The 25,017-nt window shown below is 37.5% G+C and overlaps 1 protein-coding gene and 1 long non-coding RNA gene across 3 annotated transcripts in view; both read left to right on the forward strand.

Annotated features, from left to right (window-relative positions):
- The window catches only part of LOC126203313 (fatty acyl-CoA reductase 1-like), a 278,046-nt gene extending 272,736 nt beyond the window's left edge, over positions 1–5,310 (forward strand). For both annotated transcript variants that reach the window (XM_049937580.1, XM_049937579.1), the window contains one exon: positions 4,143–5,310. In XM_049937580.1, the coding sequence (XP_049793537.1) occupies positions 4,143–4,362 (220 nt within the window). In that variant the 3' untranslated portion in view covers positions 4,363–5,310. The remainder of the gene's footprint in view (positions 1–4,142) is intronic.
- A 605-nt stretch (positions 5,311–5,915) lies between these two features.
- LOC126203902 (uncharacterized) overlaps positions 5,916–25,017 on the forward strand; it is a 29,765-nt gene continuing 10,663 nt past the window's right edge. The window contains exons 1-2 of the long non-coding RNA XR_007540407.1: positions 5,916–6,078; positions 8,841–8,964. This is a non-coding gene — a long non-coding RNA (uncharacterized LOC126203902). The remainder of the gene's footprint in view (positions 6,079–8,840; positions 8,965–25,017) is intronic.

Consider the following 25,017-nt stretch of genomic DNA (forward strand, 5'->3'; position numbering starts at 1 on the left):
CCTCCACACCATTATGCAAAGGTAACACCACTGCGTCTCTCAAAAACAGTAGAAGGACTGGATCTCTTCCCAAGTCACTGCCATACTCACCAAAAATCATCATCCAGGATAGTGCAGAACCATGCTTCATTGCTAAATACAATGTGATGCCATTCATGGGCAGTCCATGCCCCTTAGTCACTGCACTAATCCAAATGCAGTCATTTGTGTTGTGGTGTTAACTGCAACCTATACATGGGACAGTAACTTTAAAGTCTGGCTGCTGTGTGGCCAATTGTGCAGAATGACACAGGATATTGTGGGTTGATCATTATTTGTTCTAGGAGACAGTTGTTGGTGTGAAGGGGTTACAAAGTTTTTGGTGCACAATGTGGCAATCCTCTCTTGTGGCAGTCAGACATGGTTAACCACAACCTTTTTTATTAATATGCTTGCCCTCATGTTTCCATGCTGCCCAACATTAAGCCACAATCACATCTGCATGCCCCAGAAATGTGGATACTACATGATTCAGCTGGCCAAATGGCCCCTTCAGACTCTGTCAGGTGCTGATAAAGCTGTTGCATATGAGTACACAGCATCTCTGTGTCTTGCACAGCCTAACCTCCCTCATTGCTCTATTGGCTACAACACTTAAAGTGTTAAAACATCACAAACTTTACAAAAATTTACTTTGCTTATAAGATTCATATTACAATGAGAAGTGCAGGTAAAACTACAAAATTAATGGTTTCTACGTAACTTGAAGTGCTCATTTGCAGAAAGATGAATTAGTTACTGGAGTTCTGTCTAGTGGAGTAATTCTTCATCTTCTGAGAGGAAATCAGGATTATTTGAGATGTGTGAAATGAAATATTATAAAATTTGCAGGCAACTTTCTTTTCACTTCAATTTTTAGTAAATGTTATAAATTATTCTTCTTCCAGCCATAAAAATTTACCATGTTTCAACTAATGCAAACTGAGCAGTTCTGTGCACTACAAGACAATTCTTTCAACTCAAATCTTCATAACAACAGCTTACAACAACTTAAACAACCACTAAAAGTGGCTACAATTACATGTCAGTTTTTTTTTTTTTTTTTTTTTTTTACATTCAGAGGAACTTACATTTGATTAAAGTGTTCATGTAAAAAAAGTCTTTTAAGCTAGTTTTCAAAACAATTTCTCAAACATTAAATACAATCATAATAATTATAAATACCAGTGGCTAAATGAAATTACTATTTTGAAATAACATTGAAAATATAAAAATAATTATGTTTCCTGATAGCTGATAATTTTTTTTTGTTAAATTGATATTTTCTGTTAATAAATATGTAAGACAACTATGTTAATGTTGCTAAAATGAAAGTAAAAGCAAAATTACAATTTATTTTCTCTTGGATCATATTGTATATTTAACAGTGTATTGTATTCTACAATACATGATAAAATAAGGTGCACTGAGCAGTTTCATTATGTACTCCAGCAAGAATTTTGTAAGCATGAAAATGTGAGCAAAATTTTGACAGCAAAATAATGGAACTGCCCAAAGCTTAATTTTGAAAAAAAAAAAAAAAAAAAAAAAAAAAAAAAAAAAAAAAGGAAATGTAGAAATAATTAAATTTTTGAAAACAATTTTCTGAAAGCTCAAATATGCAAACTATGTGTAAGTGATGTGTCAACAATAATATTTACTTAACAAAAATTACGTCATTGAACTGAAACATTGTCCATTATTTCTTTGTGCATAAGTAACATAATTAAGATCTTTCCTACAAAGAACATAGTAATGTTTATATTTGTAAACTTCACAGTTATCAGTTGAACCTATGTGAAAAAAAGGAAAAAAACAGTCACACATTTGGTACACTAGTTTAATGCATGAAAATTAAATCACTCTAACTAATTATATGGCGTTTCATAACAGTGCAATGCAAAACTAACAAAATGATTATTAATCAGTTGCAGAAGTAAAATTCTAATAGTGTACAAAATAGTATTATAACATTCCATAACAATATTTTTAGCATCATTAGTAGGTTGAATAGTGTCTCAGTGCACAATACTTCAATTGTCTTTCGTGTATGTATGAGTTTTATAACAAGTAAAAGTAAGTTCATGATCATTTTCTGTAATTATTTATACTTTGCTGTCTTTGTTTTATGCTCATAGTGATTATTTACTGTCAGTTTCAAAACTGAATTCACTTTAGTTTTATTTCCTTCTGTGTCCTAAGTAACATATCATTAGATTCTCTGCAGTGTGTTAGTCCACTTTTTCACCTTTTCTTGTTAAAACATTTCTTTGCATGAACATTGGTGACTTCAGCAGACATGTATAAGTAAATAGAATACAGGTTTAAAAACTTAGGTTTGACTCATTATTTGGGAGAAATAGACCAATAAAACTTTCTCTTATTTAGGCAAAAAAGAAGAGATCAAAGACAAAGATGCAAATAACACAAATGTTTGTATAAAATTCTTAAACAATCAACATACGAGTCAAAAAGTGCAAGAATTAAACTAGTATCTAGACACATACAAAGCATATACAAAGACATATTATTAAAATTTGAGGTTGAAAATTTTTGCAAGTTATCATCATAAAGAAATTATAAAATGAAAGCTAAACTGACATTTTTGAAAGAGCACATAACCCCACATAAAAAAATTGGGGGATTGCCATTGGCAATATACTTGCATGTCCATTTGGTTACATGATACATATTCTGTTACTCATGAAATATTAGCTTTTCTTGCAAATAAAGTACATTCAACTCTGTGTAATTTTGTGACTCTGCAACTAATTATATACAAAAGATATATGACGGTAGTATCTGTTCCCGAAAGAACACATACTGTGGATGACCATGCAGCTTTGCTAGAAATGAAATGATAATTAAATATACACCCTAGCTGCAAACAGGCGTTAATATACTTCACTGGGGACATGTTGAAAATGTGTGCCCCGACGGGAACTCGAACCCGGGATCTCCTGCTTACATGGCAGACGCTCTATCCATCTGAGCCACCGAGGGCACAGAGGATAGTGCGTCTGCAGGGACTTATCCCTTGCACGCTCCCTGTGAGATCCACATTCCCAACATGTCCACACCACTACATTCGTAGTGTGCCTAATAGATGGGTTCGAGTCCCGGTCGGGGCACACATTTTCAACATGTCCCCAGTGAAGTATATCAATGCCTGTTTGCAGCTAGGGTGTCTATTTAATTACCATTTCATTTCTAGCAAAGCTGCATGGTCATCCACAGTACATTTTTTATTTTAATTATGATCCTGCTGTTATGGATCACATTGTGATGACTATATGTCTGAAGATGGTCATACAGTCTGGAAATACCCACCTCGTAAATGATGTCTGCAATTGTGACTTGAAATCAATTAAGATTAATAATGGGAGCATACTTGGTATTTATAGATGTATCTAACTTCAATAAAATATATCAGAAAGTTTCTGTAATAGGAATCTGCAGATTTGTTAATTTCATTATAGTATTTTTATCCATTAGAAAAACAAAAAAATATTACAATAACCATATAATTTAGGGGAAGGTGTTGTACATTGAGGATTGTGTACCTATGAACACATGTTTCATGGTCAGTGATTCAATCAAATGACTGCTTTTGGAATTATATTTTTTAGCATTGTTTCACAACATTTTTTCCTGTATTCCTTTTGGGTTACTAGCCCATTTGCTAGGGCACAATGCTGCCATTCACCAATATTAAACTTTGTCAAACAAGCCTAAAGAAGTGTTTCATTCAGTTAATACAATATACAATGTTTCACCAAGAACCCTTGGTAGAATTACTTAAAATGACTGGAATATTTTTCACATTTGTAAAACCTTACTTTTCATGAGTAAATTTTATAACTTCTAGAAAAAAGTGAGTGGTATCATTTAAAAATGGAATAAAATTTTTTATTTAACTTCTGTTCTGAGATGGACAAGGGGCAAATGTTTAAAAAGTGTTCCAACATACAACATCCTCATATAGTACATTATTGTATTTCACTTCTTTTGAGCTGTTTCAGTTTGTGTTATTTGAGGTTGTATAAGATTAAACTAAACTATTCACTCTTAAGTATATTCCTGATAAATACTGTATTTTACAGATAATATATTTCTCTTTCTAGGTTATACTGGTTACATCATACAGTGTTGGCAATTTTCTATGGCCTCCTCATCTGGTCCTTGTACACATGGTCAGAACCTATACTGGCGACGCTGGAATTTGTGATGGGACACATTGTAACACTTTTCAACAATGTTCCTGTTGTTAGGGTACTTGCAGATGACATTTCTGTGTCTCCAGATGATTTAATTTATGACACATCTCACATGGTCCAAGATTGAAAAAACCTCTGTTAGCAATGTTATAGGTTATTGTTCCATAATACAACTATGAATGGAAGAACAAATTAAGAAATGTTCTGTTTAAGATTTTTTATAAGTTATAGCTTTACATGAAGAGTGTATGGTTCCCATGAACTTAACTCATTGAATTTTCTTATTTATACAAATAATTTGAACTTTTAAAACTCTATGTGTAGAAGGATTATAAGAAACTGTTTTAACTATTCTCATGAAACTATATTTCATTGTGCTGGAACTGTTGCTTCGAAGGAGGAAGCAGACACATTAGAAACAAGATACTTTTGTGATTCAAATACATGTTGTCTCATGAGAATGAGGTATCTCAGGAACGAGACTGTCATTGTGAAGCCGTGATGAAGTTCAAGTTAGTGTGAAACAGTGTATTAATGAGAAGCTCAGGAAACATCAGAAGGCACACATTAATCATCAAGAAAGATGTGTAGTTTTCTGACTACAGAAGTTTTTATGTTATTCCATGTGGCTAAAATATTTTAAATGCCATGTTGAAAGGAAATAACAGATTTTCTGAAGAATATTAAAAATAACTTATTTTAAAATATAAATGGAAAGTATAGAGTGGAATAAGATTGATGATTGATTGATGTGGCAGACCTATATTCATATTAAAATGAAAATGATAAACATGTTAACAGGCATAAAAGAGTGAATATGAAAACTCTTCTTCTACATAGAACATATAAGAGGATTGTGTGTACAGAAAATCTCATACTTATGATGACTGTTCATTGATCATCAGTTCATTCTTAATGTGGGCCATGGTCTGTTCCATCCATCAGTATTTTCCAAAGGGAAATTTTCTAATTTTAATCTTCTTTAATTATTATCAGTTTGTGGCAAAGAAGTATTAAAAGGAACATGTGATACTCATTATATTCCACTTTTTGACATATGAGCTACTAACAAAAATGGGTGCTAATTTTATTTTTATTTTTGCCTTAAAATGTTTTTGTGTTAGAATTTGTTAGTAGCCATTCTTTTTAACATCTATTAAGAAACAGTGCTGTATCTAGTGTTCTATTAAATGAATGTTCTAATTTTGTAAGTTTTCAAAAATCTGTTCATCTCTGGTTTTATAAGTACCTGTAAAAACACTGGAATATAAGAGAAAATTTCTAAAAATTATCACTTTTTAGTTGATATGTTTTGTATTTCGTACCAAGCTCAGCTTCAGATTTCTACTAGTTTATTATGTAAACTTTTGTTATTAACAATAGGAAACATCAGAATAGGAACTGATCTGTAGTCATACAATAGAAACAAGTTCCCATAATTTATATGTTTATAATTTTTACTTTGTTTCTTGAAAAAGTCTTGTAACATAAATAATGTTCATAATATTTATAAAATCTTTTTGTAATAATACATGGAAGTACAACTTTCAACTTAATTGTTTGCTTATTTATTTTTCCCATGACCATCAACCACCATTAACTGCTACCTGCCAAGTGCAGAGTAAATTGTCTTTGGACTCGGTGTTCTTTGGACAGGGTGTGCTTTTGTCTCTGGTGGAGATGTTTGAGCTATTATTATCTGTAATGTATCTCCTATGTCTGGTGTAATTATACGAGCCGTAATGAAAGTGTCTGATCGTAATCAGTTTGAATTTTCTGTACACTGTGAGACCCTATAGCTAGAAAACTCAAACCAAAATTTCAAATAATAAAATGTATCTGAGTAAGTAGTGACAGTCAAATGATTACTAGATTTTCTCATATTCTTGGAGACATTTGTAACACTAACCCATATCTGAGACTAATAAGATCTGTTTATAATTGGCATCATTCGTCTCATTACTGGAAAACGAATCTATGCATGTGTAAAGCAAATTGTAAGAGGAACTGCTCATCACCGCAGATGTACCATACACTATTGGTGCCACATTATAGGAAGGAGGTGAGGTTTGTAGTTGGCAAGCTTAATACCTACAGAGATTTTTGAGAAGACACTAAAAACACAGTGGTCAAACTCCAGTCAAGTGACTGGTTGAACCAAATAGGAGAAAATAAAATGCTAAGGAAATATGGTGTTGAGGTTGTCTGAAAGAGAAGAGAATGTGTCTTGTACTGGGTTTAGATTATGAAGATATCATCACCATATATGAACCATGTGAGTATTTTGTTGACTAAAAGAGTGTTATGGATGGTACAAAAACAGCTTCATATGTGAGGCTGCAATGTTAGTATCAATGGATGTGCCACAGGTATCTCTATATGTCTTCCACTCAATGGAGAAGTAGTTGTGGTCACAGATATAATTTGCTACATATATGTGGAATGAGATAACATATTTGAAGCCAACAAAAACTGGAGGGGGGAGGGGGGGGGGAATTGGGGAAGTTTATTATTGATAATCCTTTTGGTCATGTGGGATGTTAATGTGTAGGAAAATACGTAAAGAGCATAAGAGGCCTTTGCTAAGATGTTGCAACATATGCTGTCTTACACACACATTGAATAATGCTCCAATTTTATACTGCAGTTCATTGAATGGAAGTAACTCAGGTTAGATTAGATTAGATTAGATTAATACTTGTTCCATATATCATGAATATGACACTTCGTAATGATGTGGAACATGTTGGTTAATAAAAGATGTCTGTACAAGATATTACATTACACAAAATATTGCATGACACTAATGTTTAAGGTTTTTTTTTTTTTTGCCCCCTTAATTTATATCTAAAAATTCAGCCAATGAGTAGAAGGAGTTGTCATCTAGAAATTCTTTTAACTTACTTTTAAATGTTAGTTGGCTATCTGTCAGGCTTTTGATGCTGTTTGGTAGGTGACCAAAGACTTTTGTGGCAGCATAATTTACCCCTTTCTGTGCCAAAGTCAGGTTGCTGAAATAGATAACTTCACTTAAAATGTAGAGGTTCTTTCTGCATGGTCAAGCAGTTATGTTAGATGCTGATATTATTTTCATGTATATGACACAATTTTTCATTTGCTAACAGATTTATTGACATAGTGATATACACATATTACATGTTACAAAATTTGACCCAGGACTGATGTAATGTAGATACCACCACTGATGCTCATATAACATGTAACAATTACAAATATTTTCTCAGTATTGATAGAATAGTACATAATTGAACTTACAATTGAAATTTATGAATTTTCTTAAGATTTATTAAAAATTTAGTTTGACAAGTTGTGGTAACAAGTTTGAAATAATCAGTAATTTGATATAAATACTTATTACATTGAAATTTTATGAAGCATGTCCTCTGTAAACAACTGCATCAGCTTATTTGTTGTTTACATCATAACTGTTGAACAGACCTTAATTTCTAACTTGTTTTTAACATTATTTTGTTACACACTACAGATGCAGGTATTGTTTTCTTGTCTGAGAATTAGTGGTATTAAAAAACCACTGTTATTTTTATGTTCTAAAACCAAAACCCTCCCTTACTAGCCATGAAGGCTCAACAGTACTGACCGGCCGCTGTGTTATCCTCAGCCCACAAGCATCACTGGGTGCAGATATGGAGGGGCATGTGGTCAGCACACTGCTCTCCTGGCTGTATATTAGTTTACAAGACTGGAGCCACTACTTCTCAATCAAGTGGCTCCTGTTTACCTCACAAGGCTGAGTGCACCCTGCTTGCCAACAGCGCTCAGCACACAGAATGGTCACCAATCCAAGTGCTAGCCTAGCCTGACAATGCTTAACTTTGGTGATCTGACAGGAACTGATGTTACCACTATGGCAGGGCCATTGACTTGTTTATGTTCTGGTATTACTAAAAACATTTACAGTATAGTATTTTGTATTATTAGGATCTGATTACATTCCAAGTCAATTATGTTTAAGTATATAGAAAAGCTGTACATCAGGTGGAACTAATGGCTAATGATAAGTTTATATCAGAGTCAGAAATAAAAGTAAGGCAATCAGGGAAGTAATATTGTAGGAAGGCAATACTAAAAAGGAAAATATCACTCTGAACTCTGACAAGTGAGTTACTGGTGCAAGACAGATTGCAAATCTCTTCAGGTAGTACTAAGCAGACAATACAAAAGAATCCAATAATCAATAAAAAAGAGTTCAGGTTGGAATATAATCAATATTATGAAAAGGATAGATTGCTACTCACTATACAGTTGACACACTGAGTTGCAGGCAGGTATAATGAAAGGACTGTTTCACACTGAGCATTCAGCCAAAGCTTTCTTCTTCAAAAGAAAAACACACACACATGTTCACAATAGCAAACACACTTCTTGTGCATATGACCACTATCTCCAACTACTCTGGCAAGAATTCTGCTGGAGATAGTGATCATGTGTGCTTGAAGTGTGCTTGCTTGTATGAAAGTGTCTGTGTTTCCTGTCTGAAGAAGGCTTTTCAATCTCTGCTGAACATCGCATAACATTTTCAAAAACTTAAAACTGTTACTAAATCATTGTTTCTTTCATCCCTAGGTTTCACTACCTTAAAGGGTGAAGGCACTTTCCCGTCATATACTATATCATATGGTGAGAGTCCAGTCCTGAGAGTCCAGTTGTACTATGAATTTTCAAGTTTTATGCTGACATTGAATGGAAGGTAGATGTTTGAATAGTTTTGATGAGTGTTCACAAAGTGGCTCAGTATTTTTGAAGCTGTGTGATACACATTATTATTTATTTATATATTATTATTTATTTGCACCTAATAATTAATAATGAAGGTTGCAAAGTTTGAGAATATAAAAACTATCAGATTCCTGTCTTTGTATAACTGTTGATTAAATGATCAATAATAAAATTAGAAAAATTAGAAGTGGAAACAGAAATTAGGTTTACATGAAAATTAAAGCAAAACAATGTTAGTTTCACTGTAAAATAGATTTTGAGTCATGTAAGTTAACATTTGTGATTACTAACTTTCATGGTTCAAGATCAGTGTTGCTAAATGTATTAATATGAAAAATAAAATTACATTATCAGAAATATAGTGTTCTGGTGGTCAAGAACATGCAAAATTATCTTTAGATATGGAATATATAATTTAAGTATAAACATTAACTCAAGTCAGGCAGAAATTTATATGGAATCAAACATTTCAACTGAAGTATGAAAGTTCTGGGGAGGCAATATTTATTACAAGGGGCAGAGTGTAACTTTTGGATGGTGATATGAACTGGGAGAGGTGAGGTTCAATGTTGGGATTAGAATGTCTTTAGTTGCAGGAATTGGGGCAAAGACGTATTTCCATGGTAAGGATTGGGAGATGGAAAGTAGGTCTTTGAAAATTCCAATACAATTAAACTTGGGTGTAGGGCTAAAGATGAGACCTTTGGATAGGAGTGAAACTGCTGTGGCACTGAGGTTCTTGATGGAAAGTTGAATAACAGTGTTTTGACTTTCCTTGGGTTCTGGATTTTGTGGGGCATAAGAAGGGAATTTTTGAGGATATGATGAATTGAAGAGGTTAGCTAGGCAGTGTCTGGTCACCAAGAGGTGTTGAAAAGGTGGTTCACAGTGTGGATAGGTAATGATGAATTGTGGTGCCCAAAGGTGAGAGTAGGATGTCAACAGATTGGACAATTTGTGGAGGTGGTGTCTGGAACATTTCTCTAGGTGTCAAACTGCAAGGGTATCTAGTTCAGAGATGCGTGTGTAGTAAGGACTGCACATAATAGTATGTTGTGGAGGGAGTAGAGGTGATTCTATGATGCCTGTGGCAAGAAAAGGTTTTTCTGCAGTGCCAGATATGTGAGAGTAGGGACTGGTTGAATCCGGAAAGTAAAGGTCATTGTGAAAGGTAGAGTGGGATCCAGAGAAGGGGATTTTTATGGCTAGGCCACTGGAAGGTTGGAGGATTCCTTGGTTTAGACAGCATTTAAGGACTGAAATTGGGGCTGTTTTAGCTGGGAGAAGGGATACTTTTGTGAACTGGTGCAGAAGGATGGAGCAGGAATCCATTAGAGTAGGGATGGAATGACACAGGAAATGATATGGGAAATGAGCAAGTTATCCTGATTGACAAACACTTTTCCTTTGGAGGGAAGGTATAGACACAAATTTGGGTACCTGCATGGCACCTACATATACCAACTTGTTTATGGGCCAACTGGGGGAAACCTTCCTACCCTCCCACAATTTGCAGTATCTTCATTGACGATATCTTCATGATCTAGTTTCAGGCCCAAGACACCCTATCCATATTCCTTCACAGCCTCAACACCTTTTCTCATATCCACTTCACCTTGTCTTCTTCTACCCAACATGGGTGGATGTTGACCTTCACCTCTCTGATAGCTCTGTCCATACCTGCTTCTGCATTAAAGCCACTAATCACCAACAGTACCTGCATTTAGGCAGCTGGCATCCTTTTCACACCAAAAAAATCACTCACCTACAGCCTAGCCACTGAGGATGTTGTATTCCCTTGCCCATTACAATGAAGATCTTCAAAGATGGGAAATACACAGCAATCCTAGTCCACAAACATACTTACACTACCATATAATCACACTCTCCCAATCCTCCCACCACCCACAAGAATCACTTACAAAGGAGTACCCCTCTCATCACCTAATACCATCATGGACTGGAACAACTGAAACACATCATTCACCAGGGCTTTGATCATATCTCATTCTGCGCTGAAGTGAGGGACATCCTACCCAAAATCCTTCCCACCCCTCCCATGGAGGTGTTTTGTCACCCAATCAACCTACACAGCATCCTGGTCCACCCCTATGCCACTCCCATTACCAGTCCTTTGCCACTAGTATCACACCACTGTTTCAGTTAAAGGTACAAGACCTGCCTAACCTATCTACCCAATGTCTCCTAGTTCAGTCCTACCACAGGCTTATCTTACCCAATCAGATGCAAGACCACCTATGAAAGCAGTCATGTTGTGTAGCAAATCCACTGTAAACACTGTACAGTTTTTTATGTCAGTATGACTATCCACCAGCTGTCCACTAGAATGAATGGTCACCACAAAACAGTAGCCAGGAACAGAATTGAGCACTCAGTTGCACAACATTCAGTTGAGCACAGCATGCTCGACTTCAGCAGCTGCTTCACAACCTGGGCCATCTGTATCCTTCCCTCCACCACCAGCTTCTAGCTTCTCTCAACTGTACAGATGAGAACTATACTTAACAATGCATCCTTTGCACCCTTAATCATCCTGATCTTAATCTAAGGTCTCCCACTGTCTCTGTTCCCCTTCCTGTATGTTGTCACCTAATCCCTGTTCATATCACCCTATTGCCTTTACCATGTGCCACTCCCCACCTGCCCCTACAACCAAGCATTACATGTCTAGACCATACACCAGCCAACACTCCCTTACACATTCCTAGCCAGCAAACAGACCATCTTCCCCCAAGCCACTACCCCAGTCTCTCTCCTTCCCTCCTGCCTTTCTCTCCGTCTAATCATGCCACCTGACACTAACCACACAACAACTAGTTCCCTGCTGAAATACAGCATTGGCACTGTTAGTCCAGCCAGAACCATACGGGCATAGGTGTGTGTGTGTGTGTGTGTGTGTGTGTGTGTTTCTCTGTGTGTATTTTACTCTTTCTCATCAAAGACTAACTCTGTAAGCTAGCATATTTTCTTTCGTTTGTGTTGTGTCTAGACCATACAGCCTAGACACAATGCTGTAGCCGATAGGGCACGCAAGGCTAACGCAGACGGGCGTGAAGTCTGGAACATGAGAACTTATAAATGAATAAGAAGAAAAGTACGTAGATGCTTGTTACTTAACTTTTAATTAGTCCTTGGAATACATCTCTCTTGAATATTAGTAAGCTATAGGCACTGATACAAATGGCGCCTTGCTAGGTGGTCGCCATTTAACTTAGCGGAGGGCTATTCTACTGTCTATCTCTCGGCAAATGAGAGCAAGGCTTAGCACGTCCAATCGCTAGCTATGTTGTCCGTACAACTGGGGCGAGGTCTCCTCAGTCTCTCGAGACCTGCCATGTGGTGGCGCTAGGTTTGCGATCACACAGTGGCGACACGCGGGTCCGACATGTACTACAGGACCGCGGCCGATTTAAGTTACCACCTAGTAAGTGTGGTGTCTAGCGGTGACACCACAGTTTGTGTGGATGTTGACAGCTTGACACTTCTCTTTCTCAACGAGTAGTCTCCTTTAATCCAAAAGTATTTCCTTTTCTGTGGTAGAATAGTTTTTCTCTGCTTTATATAACTGTCTTGATGCATATGCCACCAGATTCTCTTTGCCATTCTCATTCTGGCAAAGAATATATCCATTTGCCGATTTCTCATATCGTACAATGAAATAAATTTCTTTCTAAAATCTTGAAACATTTATACTAGTCATATCATTAATGACTGTTACAAGGCCCAAAATGCAGTTTCACAATTAGCTTACCACTAAAATTTCTCTCCTTTTTTTAAACAACTGTTTCAATAGTTCACCAATTGCACAAAATCTGTTAACAATTTTCTTATTACAATTACAAAGTCTGAAAAGCAACTGAATCTGTTTTGTTATCCTTGGTGGCACAAAATCATGGACTGCTCGAATCAGGTACGGAACAGTTGTAACACCCTCATGACCAATTAAATCACCCAATTAATTACACCTATGTTCCTGTGAAGTGACACTTATTCACAATGAGTGAGAACCTCATGGTACATGTAGTAGTAGTAGTAGTAGTAGTAGTTTTACTCATCCATAGATCTCTTTTTACAAGGATATAGGACATGTCAAAGTATTTATAAGTTTAGATCAATTTAAAATAAGCTAATTTGTATACACATATATTATTTACAGACTTCTAGTTAAAGACAATCATTAGATTTACTCCTGGTATACAATACTTTTTTTTACAAATAACTTATTAAATAATGTACTGCCACACTGTTCACTCATATCTCACTATCAGTCACTGCACACACTATACACACATTGTTTCATAACACTTCACGCACACACACACACACACACACACACACACACACACACACACTGGTGATCTCTGGGCCATTTTCTGTACTGCAACTTCCCATTTACTATCCTGAAAAACTGAGTCAGCATCCCTGCGTAATGAGAGAGATGTTGAACCCAGAAATAGGAAGAGGTGTTAGTATACAGGGTGATTCAAAGAGAATACCACAACTTTAGGAATTTAAAACTCTGCAACGACAAAAGGCAGAGCTAAGCACTATCTGTCGGCGAATTAAGGGAGCTATAAAGTTTCATTTAGTTGTACATTTGTTCGCTTGAGGCGCTGTTGACTAGGCGTCAGCATCTGTTGATGCTAAGATGGCGACCACTCAACAGAAAGCTTTTTGTGTTATTGAGTACGGCAGAAGTGAATGGCTCAAATGGCTCTGAGCACTATGGGACTTAACATCTATGGTCATCAGTCCCCTAGAACTTAGAACTACTTAAACCTAACTAACCTAAGGACATCACACAACACCCAGCCATCACGAGGCAGAGAAAATCCCTGACCCCGCCGGGAATCGAACCCGGGAACCCGGGCGTGGGAAGCGAGAACGCTACCGCACGACCACGAGATGCGGGCACAGAAGTGAATCGACGACAGTTGTTCAGCGTGCATTTTGAATGAAGTATGGTGTTAAACCTCCTGATAGGTGGTGTATTAAACGTTGGTATAAACAGTTTACAGAGAATGGGTGTTTGTGCAAAGGGAAAAGTTCTGGACGGCCGAGAACGAGTGATGAAAATGTAGCACGCATTCAGCAAGCATTTGTTCGCAGCCCAGGAAAATCAACTCGCAGAGCTAGCAGAGAGCTGCAAATTGCACAATCAACTGTATGGAGAGTCCTACGAAAAAGGTTAGTTATGAAACCTGAATGTCAACTACCCGAGGCGATGGATCGGCCGCCAGGCAGCCCGTGACAGAGCACTTCATCACTGGCCTCCAAGAAGCCCTGATCTTACCCCCCTGCGATTTTTTCTTATGGGGGTATGTTAAGGATATGGTGTTTCGGGAAACGAGAAATAACAGCAGCTATCCAAACTGTTACGCCTGATATGCTACAGAGAGTGTGGAACGAGTTGGAGTATCGGGTTGATATTGCTCGTGTGTCTGGAGGGGGCCATATTGAACATCTCTGAACTTGTTTTTGAGTGAAAAAAAACCTTTTTAAATACTTTTTGTAATGATGTATAACAGAACGTTATATTATGTTTCTTTCATTAAATACACATTTTTAAAGTTGTGGTATTCTTTTTGAATCACCCTGTATAGTGCTATGCATAGCTTGAGGGTAAGTATTTCTAGAAAGGAAAAAACATAAAGTGAAGGTGTTATGTGGATTGTTGGATGTTTTGTAATCATTATTATTATTTATTTGTATAACATTTTTTTAATCAAACCTGTACTCTGTTTTATCTGAATAATACTTCAATGTATAAAATGTATTGCATAACAGGTACTTTTTAGCTGCCTTTTTAAGTATGTGTATTTTTGCAGTTTCTTTAATCTCTTTTGGTAATTTATTGTACAGTTTTATTCCTTGGTAGAAAATGCTGTTTTGAGTTTTATGTTTATTTTTTCTTGGTAAATGTAAGTTGAGTCTATCTCTTGTTTCGTGGTCATGGACAGAGCTGTTTGTGCAGTAATTACCAACATTGTTTTTGATGTGTACAGCTGACTGGTAAATGTTTCACATGGAGCAGTTAAAATCTCCCCAGTGTTTTGAACAGATCTTTACAATGAGCTCAACTAGTATTTTTGGTTATTATTCTTATTGCTCTTTTCTGGAGTTTGAAAATTGTGTTCATATTTTGTGCATTTGTTCCTCAAAAAAGAATGCCATAGCTAAGTATTGAGTGTACATATGAGTAATATGTAACTAAAAGACACTGCATGTTACACACTGATGACAGGATTCTAAGGGTATAACATGCTGATGACATTCTGTTTGCGAGTACCTTTGTGTGTTCACACCACTCTAACTGAGAATCAATATTCATTTCTAGAAATTTTACATTTGGTACACAGTCAATAGAAGTGCCATCTACATTTAATTCAACATTGTTATTTTTCCTCTTCATGCTGAAATTAATGACATAAGTTTACTTTATGTTCAATGTCACTTTATTGCTTATTGACTAATCATAAACTTCCTTGAGAGTTTCATTTGCGTTCTCAGCAAGGAATTCTCTTGTTTTCTCAGTGACTATAATATTGCTGTCACAAGCGAAGAGAATTTTTTCACCATGAGTAACACTACTGGGAAAGTCATCGATGTATATCAGGAAAAGTATTGGTCCTAATATGCTACCTTGTGGAACCCCTATATTAATGTATTTTGATTCTGATAAGTGTTTTACTAAATGTTTAGATTTCATTTATTTATTATTTATTTATTTATTCATCCGTAGACAACTTGTGTTGTATGGATGTCGTCAACTGTATACATGGAATGAGTATATACATAATAGTACTTCTGGTAGTACATATTTCTATGGTGCAACTTAATCGTTTGTACACAAAACAAATACAGACCAATCTTAGTTACAAAAAAAAAAAATATAAATTTACAAATGTATTCTTGCATGGATTACACAAAACAAATACATACCAATCTTAATTAAAGATAAATATAAATTTACAAAGGTACTCTTGCATGAATTGAGGTGAACACATGTCATTTACAGTATTCTTTGACAGTATAGTAACATTTATCTGCTAAATAATTTTTAGCAGCTTTCCTAAAGGCATGTATTCCAGTTTCAGCTTTGATCTCCTCTGGAAGTCTATTATATTCGTACATTTTTAATCCATTAAATAATAAACTATTTTGGGTTTTTGTTTTGTTTTTTCATAAATAATGCAAATGGTGGCAGGATCTAGTCCAGTGTTGGTGTATAGATCTGTTTTGTGTGTACTGGTCAATGTGTTTCTTTATATATATCACAGTCTGAAAGATGTATTCACATGGTACTGTCAAGATTCCCATGGTTTTGAATAAATCAGTACAGTGAGCTCTCTTGCTGCTTTTTGTTATTATTTGTACTGCCCTCTTTTGCAGCTTGAAAATTGCTTGTATGTTCTTCACATTTGTACCCCAGAAGGTTATGCCATAACTAATTATTGAATGCACATATGCAAAGTATGTCGTCTTAGCACATGAACTATTACATACTGACATAATTATCCGGAGTGCATAGCAAGCAGTAGCAATTTTCTTTTCTAGTGCTGCAATATGGTCAGTCCAGTTAAGCTGTGAGTCAACATGCATCCCTAGGAATTTTGTGTTTGTGACACAATCTATAAGTTCATCTTTAACTTTTAGGCCTATGCTATTATGTTTTTTATTTATGTGGAAATTAATACTGTTTGTTTTTTTAATATTGAGGGTTAATTTGTTGCTTACTACCCACTTGCATACATGATCGAGAGTTTCTTCAGCTTTGTCTCTCAATTTGTCTGGTGACTCGTCACTGATAAGGATGCTGCTATCATCTGCAAATAGTATTGCTTCCCTGTATTTGACACTCTTGGGAAAATCATTGATATACACTCCTGGAAATTGAAATAAGAACACCGTGAATTCATTGTCCCAGGAAGGGGAAACTTTATTGACACATTCCTGGGGTCAGATACATCACATGATCACACTGACAGAACCACAGGCACATAGACACAGGCAACAGAGCATGCACAATGTCGGCACTAGTACAGTGTATATCCACCTTTCGCAGCAATGCAGGCTGCTATTCTCCCATGGAGATGATCGTAGAGATGCTGGATGTAGTCCTGTGGAACGGCTTGCCATGCCATTTCCACCTGGCGCCTCAGTTGGACCAGCGTTCGTGCTGGACGTGCAGACCGCGTGAGACGACGCTTCATCCAGTCCCAAACATGCTCAATGGGGGACAGATCCGGAGATCTTGCTGGCCAGGGTAGTTGACTTACACCTTCTAGAGCACGTTGGGTGGCACGGGATACATGCGGACGTGCATTGTCCTGTTGGAACAGCACGTTCCCTTGCCGGTCTAGGAATGGTAGAACGATGGGTTCGATGACGGTTTGGATGTACCGTGCACTATTCAGTGTCCCCTCGACGATCACCAGTGGTGTACGGCCAGTGTAGGAGATTGCTCCCCACACCATGATGCCGGGTGTTGGCCCTGTGTGCCTCGGTCGTATGCGGTCCTGATTGTGGCGCTCACCTGCACGGCGCCAAACACGCATACGACCATCATTGGCACCAAGGCAGAAGCGACTCTCATCGCTGAAGACGACACGTCTCCATTCGTCCCTCCATTCACGCCTGTCGCGACACCACTGGAGGCGGGCTGCACGATGTTGGGGCGTGAGCGGAAGACGGCCTAACGGTGTGCGGGACCGTAGCCCAGCTTCATGGAGACGGTTGCGAATGGTCCTCGCCGATACCCCAGGAGCAACAGTGTCCCTAATTTGCTGGGAAGTGGCGGTGCGGTCCCCTACGGCACTGCGTAGGATCCTACGGTCTTGGCGTGCATCCGTGCGTCGCTGCGGTCCGGTCCCAGGTCGACGGGCACGTGCACCTTCCGCCGACCACTGGCGACAACATCGATGTACTGTGGAGACCTCACGCCCCACGTGTTGAGCAATTCGGCGGTACGTCCACCCAGCCTCCCGCATGCCCACTATACGCCCTCGCTCAAAGTCCGTCAACTGCACATACGGTTCACGTCCACGCTGTCGCGGCATGCTACCAGTGTTAAAGACTGCGATGAAGCTCCGTATGCCACGGCAAACTGGCTGACACTGACGGCTGCGGTGCACAAATGCTGCGCAGCTAGCGCCATTCGACGGCCAACACCGCGGTTCCTGGTGTGTCCGCTGTGCCGTGCGTGTGATCATTGCTTGTACAGCCCTCTCGCAGTGTCCGGAGCAAGTATAATGGGTCTGACACACCGGTGTCAATGTGTTCTTTTTTCCATTTCCAGGAGTGTATATTAGGAAGAGTATTGGCCCTAACACACTTCCCTGAGGGACTCCTATGTTAATATGTTCTGGTTTGGAAATGTGTTTTGTCAATCTGCTGAACTTCGTTTGTGAGATCTCTACACACTGTACCCTATTTTCCAAGTACGATTGAAACCAATTATTTACTGTTCCCCTTATTCCTAGTGCCTCCATTTTGTTTAGTAGTATTTTGTGGTCTACCATGTCAAATGCTTTGCTAAGGTCAAGGAATATGCCTGTTACATGTTCACCTTCGTCAAGTGCTTCTAAGACAAAATTTGTGAAGTGAGCTACTGCTGAACCTGTGCTTCTTCCTGGCCTGAAACCAAACTGTTCTTTACACAGTAGGTTGTACTTGTTTAGGAAATCCATTAGTCTCTTTTTCATTATATTTTCTATTACCTTGGAAAAGGACGAGAGTAATGAGATGGGCCTATAGTTTTCTATATTTTCTGGATCGCCTTTCTTAAATAGAGGCAGGACTTTTGCACATTTTAAGTATTCTGGGAAGCAGCCTGCAGTGAAAGATTCATTTATGATGTGTTACAAAGGATGTTGTATGCTGTCAATGCAGTCCTTCAGTAAGCACACTGGCACTTCATCTAAACCTGCTGATGTTTTATTCTTTAGATTCTTCACAACCATCCTTACTTCTTCTGTAGAAGTCGGTAACAGTAATATTGAGTTATCCATATAGTTCAATTTTTGTTCAGGCTTTTTTTTGCCAAACTTGCTGTAGCTTGGTAGCAACACTGCTGAAGTACTCATTTACAGTATTTACTAGTGTATTTGGGTTATGTATAATAGCACCATTATGTTTAATTTGAATGTTTACTGTTTTTAATTTATTACTGTTTGTTTCCTGTTTGGTAACAGTCCAGGCTGCTTTAATTTTATTTTCTGCCTTTTCTATAATACTGTCATTGTGGGCTATTTGAAGTACGTGTTATCTCTACTCTTTGTACTCTATCTGTTAGGTATGATCAAAACCAGTCATTAGCTACCCCTCTTATTCCTAATGTTTCTAATTTACTTTATAGAATCTTATGGTTGACTGTATCAAATGCCTTAAAAAGATCCAAAAATATGCCTGTGACACACTCATGTTTATCAAGGGCATCAAGTACAACTTCTGTGAATTCTACTATGGCTGACTCTGTATTTTTGCCCCTTCGGAAACCAAAATGTGATTCACTTAAAAGACTGTATTTATTCAGGTAATATATTAATCTGTCTTTCATAATTACTTCTATTATTTTTGAGAATGCTGACAGTAAGGAAATGGACTGGTAATTTTCTATGTCTTCTGCATTACCTTTTTTAAGCAAAGGAACAACTCTTGCCTGTTTTAACTGCTCTGGATATGTCCCTGATGTGAAGGATTCATTTATTATATTTGTTAAGGGGCCTTGTATAATCCCTATGCATTGTTTCAGTACACACACTGGTACTTCATCTACGTCTACTGACTTTTTATTTTTAGTTTTTGAACAGTTTTATTGACTTCATTCTCTGTGGTTGGAAGTAACATCATTGTATTTAGTGCAACATTACTTACAGGTGTTATACTTGTTTTGGGGAATTTTTGCTGTAACTTCTCTGCAATGCTTGAAAAATGCTCATTTACATAGTTTGCTAAGTGTTGTGGATCATTTATTGCCTTATCCCCCTCCCTTAGCAGTATGTTATTCTGCATTTGTTTGCCTCTCTCCGTTTCCTGTTTTATAACATCCCAGACTGCTTTGCTTTTATTCTCTGCATTATATATTATTTTGTCATTAAATGACTTTTTTACAGCAGTCAGCACCTTCCTATAGATCTTTTTGTATGTATGAGAGAAATTTAAGAATTCTGGATCATTGCAAATCTTTTTCATGGAACTGAGGTGTTTAAGTGTTTGGGAGGACTTCTTAATACCTGCTGTTATCCATCCATTTTTGTGTGATGTTGATACAGACATGTATACTTTTGGAAATGCCTTTTCCAAATTCAATTTAATCAATGTGGAGAATTTAGAGAATTTCATATTCACATTGGTTACCTTATACACTTCATCCCAGCTTTCTTTTTGTAGTTCTTTTGAAAAATCTTTTATTTTGATTTCTGATAGATGTTGTTTGTAGGCTTGTAGTTTAGGGAATTATTCAATGCATGATTTTACTGTTGTTATTTGATAGAGATTGCCTGATAGTCCGAGATCTTTTGCAACTACATCACATTTTTCCCTGTCCATATTTGTGGCAGCATAGTCAGTTACTGATGCAGTCGTTGTAGAAACCCTTGTTGCACTATTGAACAATAGCGATGTGACAAAACTTTGAAGGATATTTATGAAGGTGCTGCTGGATTCATTTATGATATTAGTGTTGATGTTAATGTCCCCACACAGAATTATGTTGATCTTTGTATCTGAGACTTTATCTAGAACTTCTGTTAATTTATTGAAAAAAGTGTCCACACTACCATTGGGAGATCTATACACACACAAAATGATTAATTTCTTGGTGATGTCAAGCCCTGTTAATTCGATAGCTGACATTTCAAAGTGTTTGTCTTCACTTACTGTAATGAGGTTATGTCTTGATTTGAACTGTGTTCCTTTTCTGATATTAATCCATGATCCTCCACCCCTTGAAGTAGTTCTGCAGTAAGAATTTGCCCTTTCATACAATGATAATACTACATGTTGGATTTCTGTGTCTCTACAACAGTGCTCAGTAACAAAAACTACTGTGCAGTTTAAAGATTGGCGCTCAACTTCTAATAGTTGTATTTTATTTTTTATTGATTGCATGTTTTTATGGAGGATTGTTAAATCTGTGAAATGCCCCATGTTACTCTTTCCAATGGTTTGTTCCCCACCCCCCACCCACTACCACTACACGGTCCTCTTTTGTAAAGTCCTTACATAAAGACCCTGCATTTGGCTTGAAGATACTGGTGGCCTGGTACACTGCCCTGTAAGTGGGGGCCTACACCTCACCCATGGCTACTACCTAGCAGCAGCACTTTCTTCTTCCTAAGACTTTGTACATTTCTAGGCTTCTTTGCCTCAGTTGAAGTGTGCTGCACATTTCCTGCTCCTCGTTCTACCTGAGGCCCTTATCCACTTAACTCTGGCAGTGGTAGATACCTGTGTTTAGCACTGATGATAAAACTGTCAGATCGCATTCTCTTTCTTCCTATCATCCTGCCAGATGTCAGTTCCCAACCACCCTCCTCCCCCTATCTCCCTTGATCCTTATGAGTTTGTTCCTTGCTTCCTCCAACTGTGCTTGTGTCCTCTTGAAAATGTCCTCCAGTAACTGCTTATGCTCTTCCACATCTTTTGAAAATACTGTGATGATATTGGGATAAACCATAGACCATTTTGATTTCAGTTCTCTGAACGTTTCATCTAGTAGACTTTAGAATGTAGCTGATGCATTTTTAACATCAAACACCAACCAGCAGTATTGGTAAGGGCCTCAAAGAGCAGTCTTTCAAAACTACTTGTAAATGGTAATAGCCACTTTTAAAATCCATTGCTGAGACACATTTACACTGACCCAAGTTGTTCAGAATGTCTTGTCACATTCAGTATAGAATGCGCTTTTCAAATATACCTTGCATTCAAGTAATGGTAATCAAACAAAATTTATATTTTTTTGTGTCACCTTCTGATTTCTTTGGGACAGTTACAATGCTCACTCCCCATGGACTATTGCTATTCTTAATGAGACCATCAGCCAAATGCTGAACAATAAACTCCTCCATTACTGGTTGCAAGAGCCATGGGATTTTGTACAATTTTTCTGCACACAGGTATTCTGTGATAAGTCACTGATGTTGCAGGCAATGCTCTCTCCACAGTAAACAGATCCACAAATCTTAACAACAGAGCTTCCATAGCAGATTTATCTATCCCCACTACATTTTTCATGTTTTCATTCAGTGCAAATATACTGATAAGCCAAAACCATTGTCTCCAAGCCCACTATGATATTTGATGACCACTGGTGGCACTGTGGGCATGTGACATGGTAACAAAAGTATGTGTGAAGTGTAACTGGATAGGGGATTACTGTTACAAAGATATGGGCTGGAAATAGCAAAATCCACTGAGAAAAGCAACTTTGACAAAGGACAGATTATTATTATTATGGAGAGCATAATTATGAATGAGTATCTCAAAGATGGCGAAGCTGGTTGAATGTTCACATGCTATTGTTTTGAGCATCTAGGGAAAGAAGTAGAAGGACAGTGAAACTACCACTAGGTGCTTAATTTTTGGACATCCATGACTCTTCACAATTCATGGAGGCTTGTCTTCTCTGTAAAGTATGTCAGAGGATGATCAGTGGCATATCTGCTGAAAGAGCACAGTGCTAGTGCATGCACAAGAGTTTCAGAGCACACTGTTCATCATACATTGTTGAACATGGAGCTCCACAGCAGATCGTCCATATATGTTTAAACATTAACCCAATGATGTAGTCAGTTATGATTGTAGTGGGCATGGGACCATCAGGATTTGACCATTGATCAATGGCAACATGCCAGCTATTTGGGTGGTTGCTTCTTCTGGTCAGTGTCCCTATCTGACTTACCAAGGTCATCTTCAAACACGACACCTACACTGGCAGTCAGTAACCCCTTTGGCAGACTCACACCATCCATGTGAAAACTATTTATACATACTGGAACCATGTGACCTCCATTTACTTCCCTCATACATACTACACTTCAACACACAAAGCAATGTGATGCATCCAAATCATCATTGCATTCTAATGCTCCACAGTGCATAAAATTTAAACACCCACACTAACCCAGGGTAATGTCCCCATGACTTTAGGCACTTTATCATGCAAATTGATCTTCAGTGCACATATCTGTAGTTTATTTGGTACCACCTTCATGATGGGTGAACCTTGTGGTGATGTAACACTAGCAATAGTTATTACCAACAGAAACAGTGTTCTGCTAAGTTCAGTGGTATACTTTTTGCTGATGTTTACATAGAAAGTCAAATCGCAGGAATCCACAGTACCTCTTATCACACTTCCATGTACCCCTGAAAGTTCCTTGATCCAATGCTGAAACCAAGTGATCTTGATCCCAACAATGCCACATCATTTCCATCCACTCCATATAACCTATATCATGCAGTCCTCAGTCTGCTCCTATCTAGAAGGTCAGGACTGACTACTGAGACATGAGCCCCTGTGTCCACCAAAAATCTATATACAGTTCTGCTTACTATGGCAACCAAACAACTCTCCATCATTGCAAAGGCTTTTGCAGTATTCCATTTTACTGGGCACGCCATCCAATGAAGAGCAATTTCCAATGGAAATTAGTGAATGCTTGTTCTGATGCTGTCCATTATGCTTTTTTTTTTTGTGACAACCACAGACATGATAACTCATTACGCCACATTCAGAATACAGGTGTTCCCAATGTTGCTTCTTAATGTGGCCTGTGCATTCACATCTATAACTCTGTATCACAGAAGAAAAAATATCCCATTTATCTTGTCCCCATGACACAATGTCAACTTCTTCAAGTTATGTAGCCACTATATAATAGCAGAAATTAAGACTTTTGGGTTTTCCACTCAAAGCTTTCTTGACATATCATCTTTAAAACATACCCAACTACATGTTCTCAGCCTCCTGCAAAATGATTTTATCTGCCTCCACATTTTGCATTAATTCATGGGTATCTGTGCTGGCCTTCTGAATTCTTCCTGAAAATGCTTCTACAATTTGTTTTGTTATAGACCATTAAGTCACTCTGTGAAAAACATAGCACTGCTATTGTGGCATCGCTGATAGAGAAACACCGTTTCAAATTCTTCAAAAAGTCTGACTTACTCATTCCCATATGGTACATAACATATGGTTTAGTTTCACTAACCAATCATAGCTTGGTCATATTTAAAGATATTTCATTTAACTAATTTCCTAACTTTACAGCAGCCTTCAGATCACTAACCCTCTGTTGCTTTATCAACAAACAGAGTCATCAGGTTAGTCATAACAGAATCAAGTAATGGGTATAGGAAATAATGCTTTAGCTTCTCTTTTTTTGTCATCTTGTCTATGCCCATTTATTGTTTGCTGATCATCTACTTCTCTATGAAACAGGTTGTTACAGTTTTGTAATTCAGTTATTTGATTCTGTTGGACTTCATTCACGTCCCTTGTAGTCACTGCTCATGTTTCTTCCATTTATGTAAACACCATCCAACAATAAAATAGCAAAAATTGTACACCAACATAAGCAGCTATGGCACATAGTATTCCAGTCCTTGCACTGTGTCATGGCTCAAAGAGGTTCAGAGTACCGATGCACTTCATGGCCATCACTTCTATTGTGCTACATACAGTTGACACTCCCTGCATACATAACAACTCATGTCCAGCCAATCTACAGTATGAGCACCTCACTGGTACAAGTAAACCTGTCTATAATTATCTCTAAACTGAGACAGATTTGGGGGCTCCTTTGACTTAGCAAATGTTGCTTTCAAGTTTCTGTGACACTCAGGATGCCCTACAATGGTTGCAAACAAAAAACCAAAAAGCCCAACACAAAAAATTGCCCTTCACCACCATATACTCATACACTCTTGACATACAAGCTGTTTAAGTCATGTTGCCAAACCAGGCTGAACTCCTGGTACTGGATAACTGACATTG

The sequence above is a fragment of the Schistocerca nitens genome, chromosome 9 (genome assembly GCF_023898315.1).
Source record: "Schistocerca nitens isolate TAMUIC-IGC-003100 chromosome 9, iqSchNite1.1, whole genome shotgun sequence".
Taxonomy (NCBI): Eukaryota; Metazoa; Arthropoda; class Insecta; order Orthoptera; family Acrididae; genus Schistocerca; species Schistocerca nitens.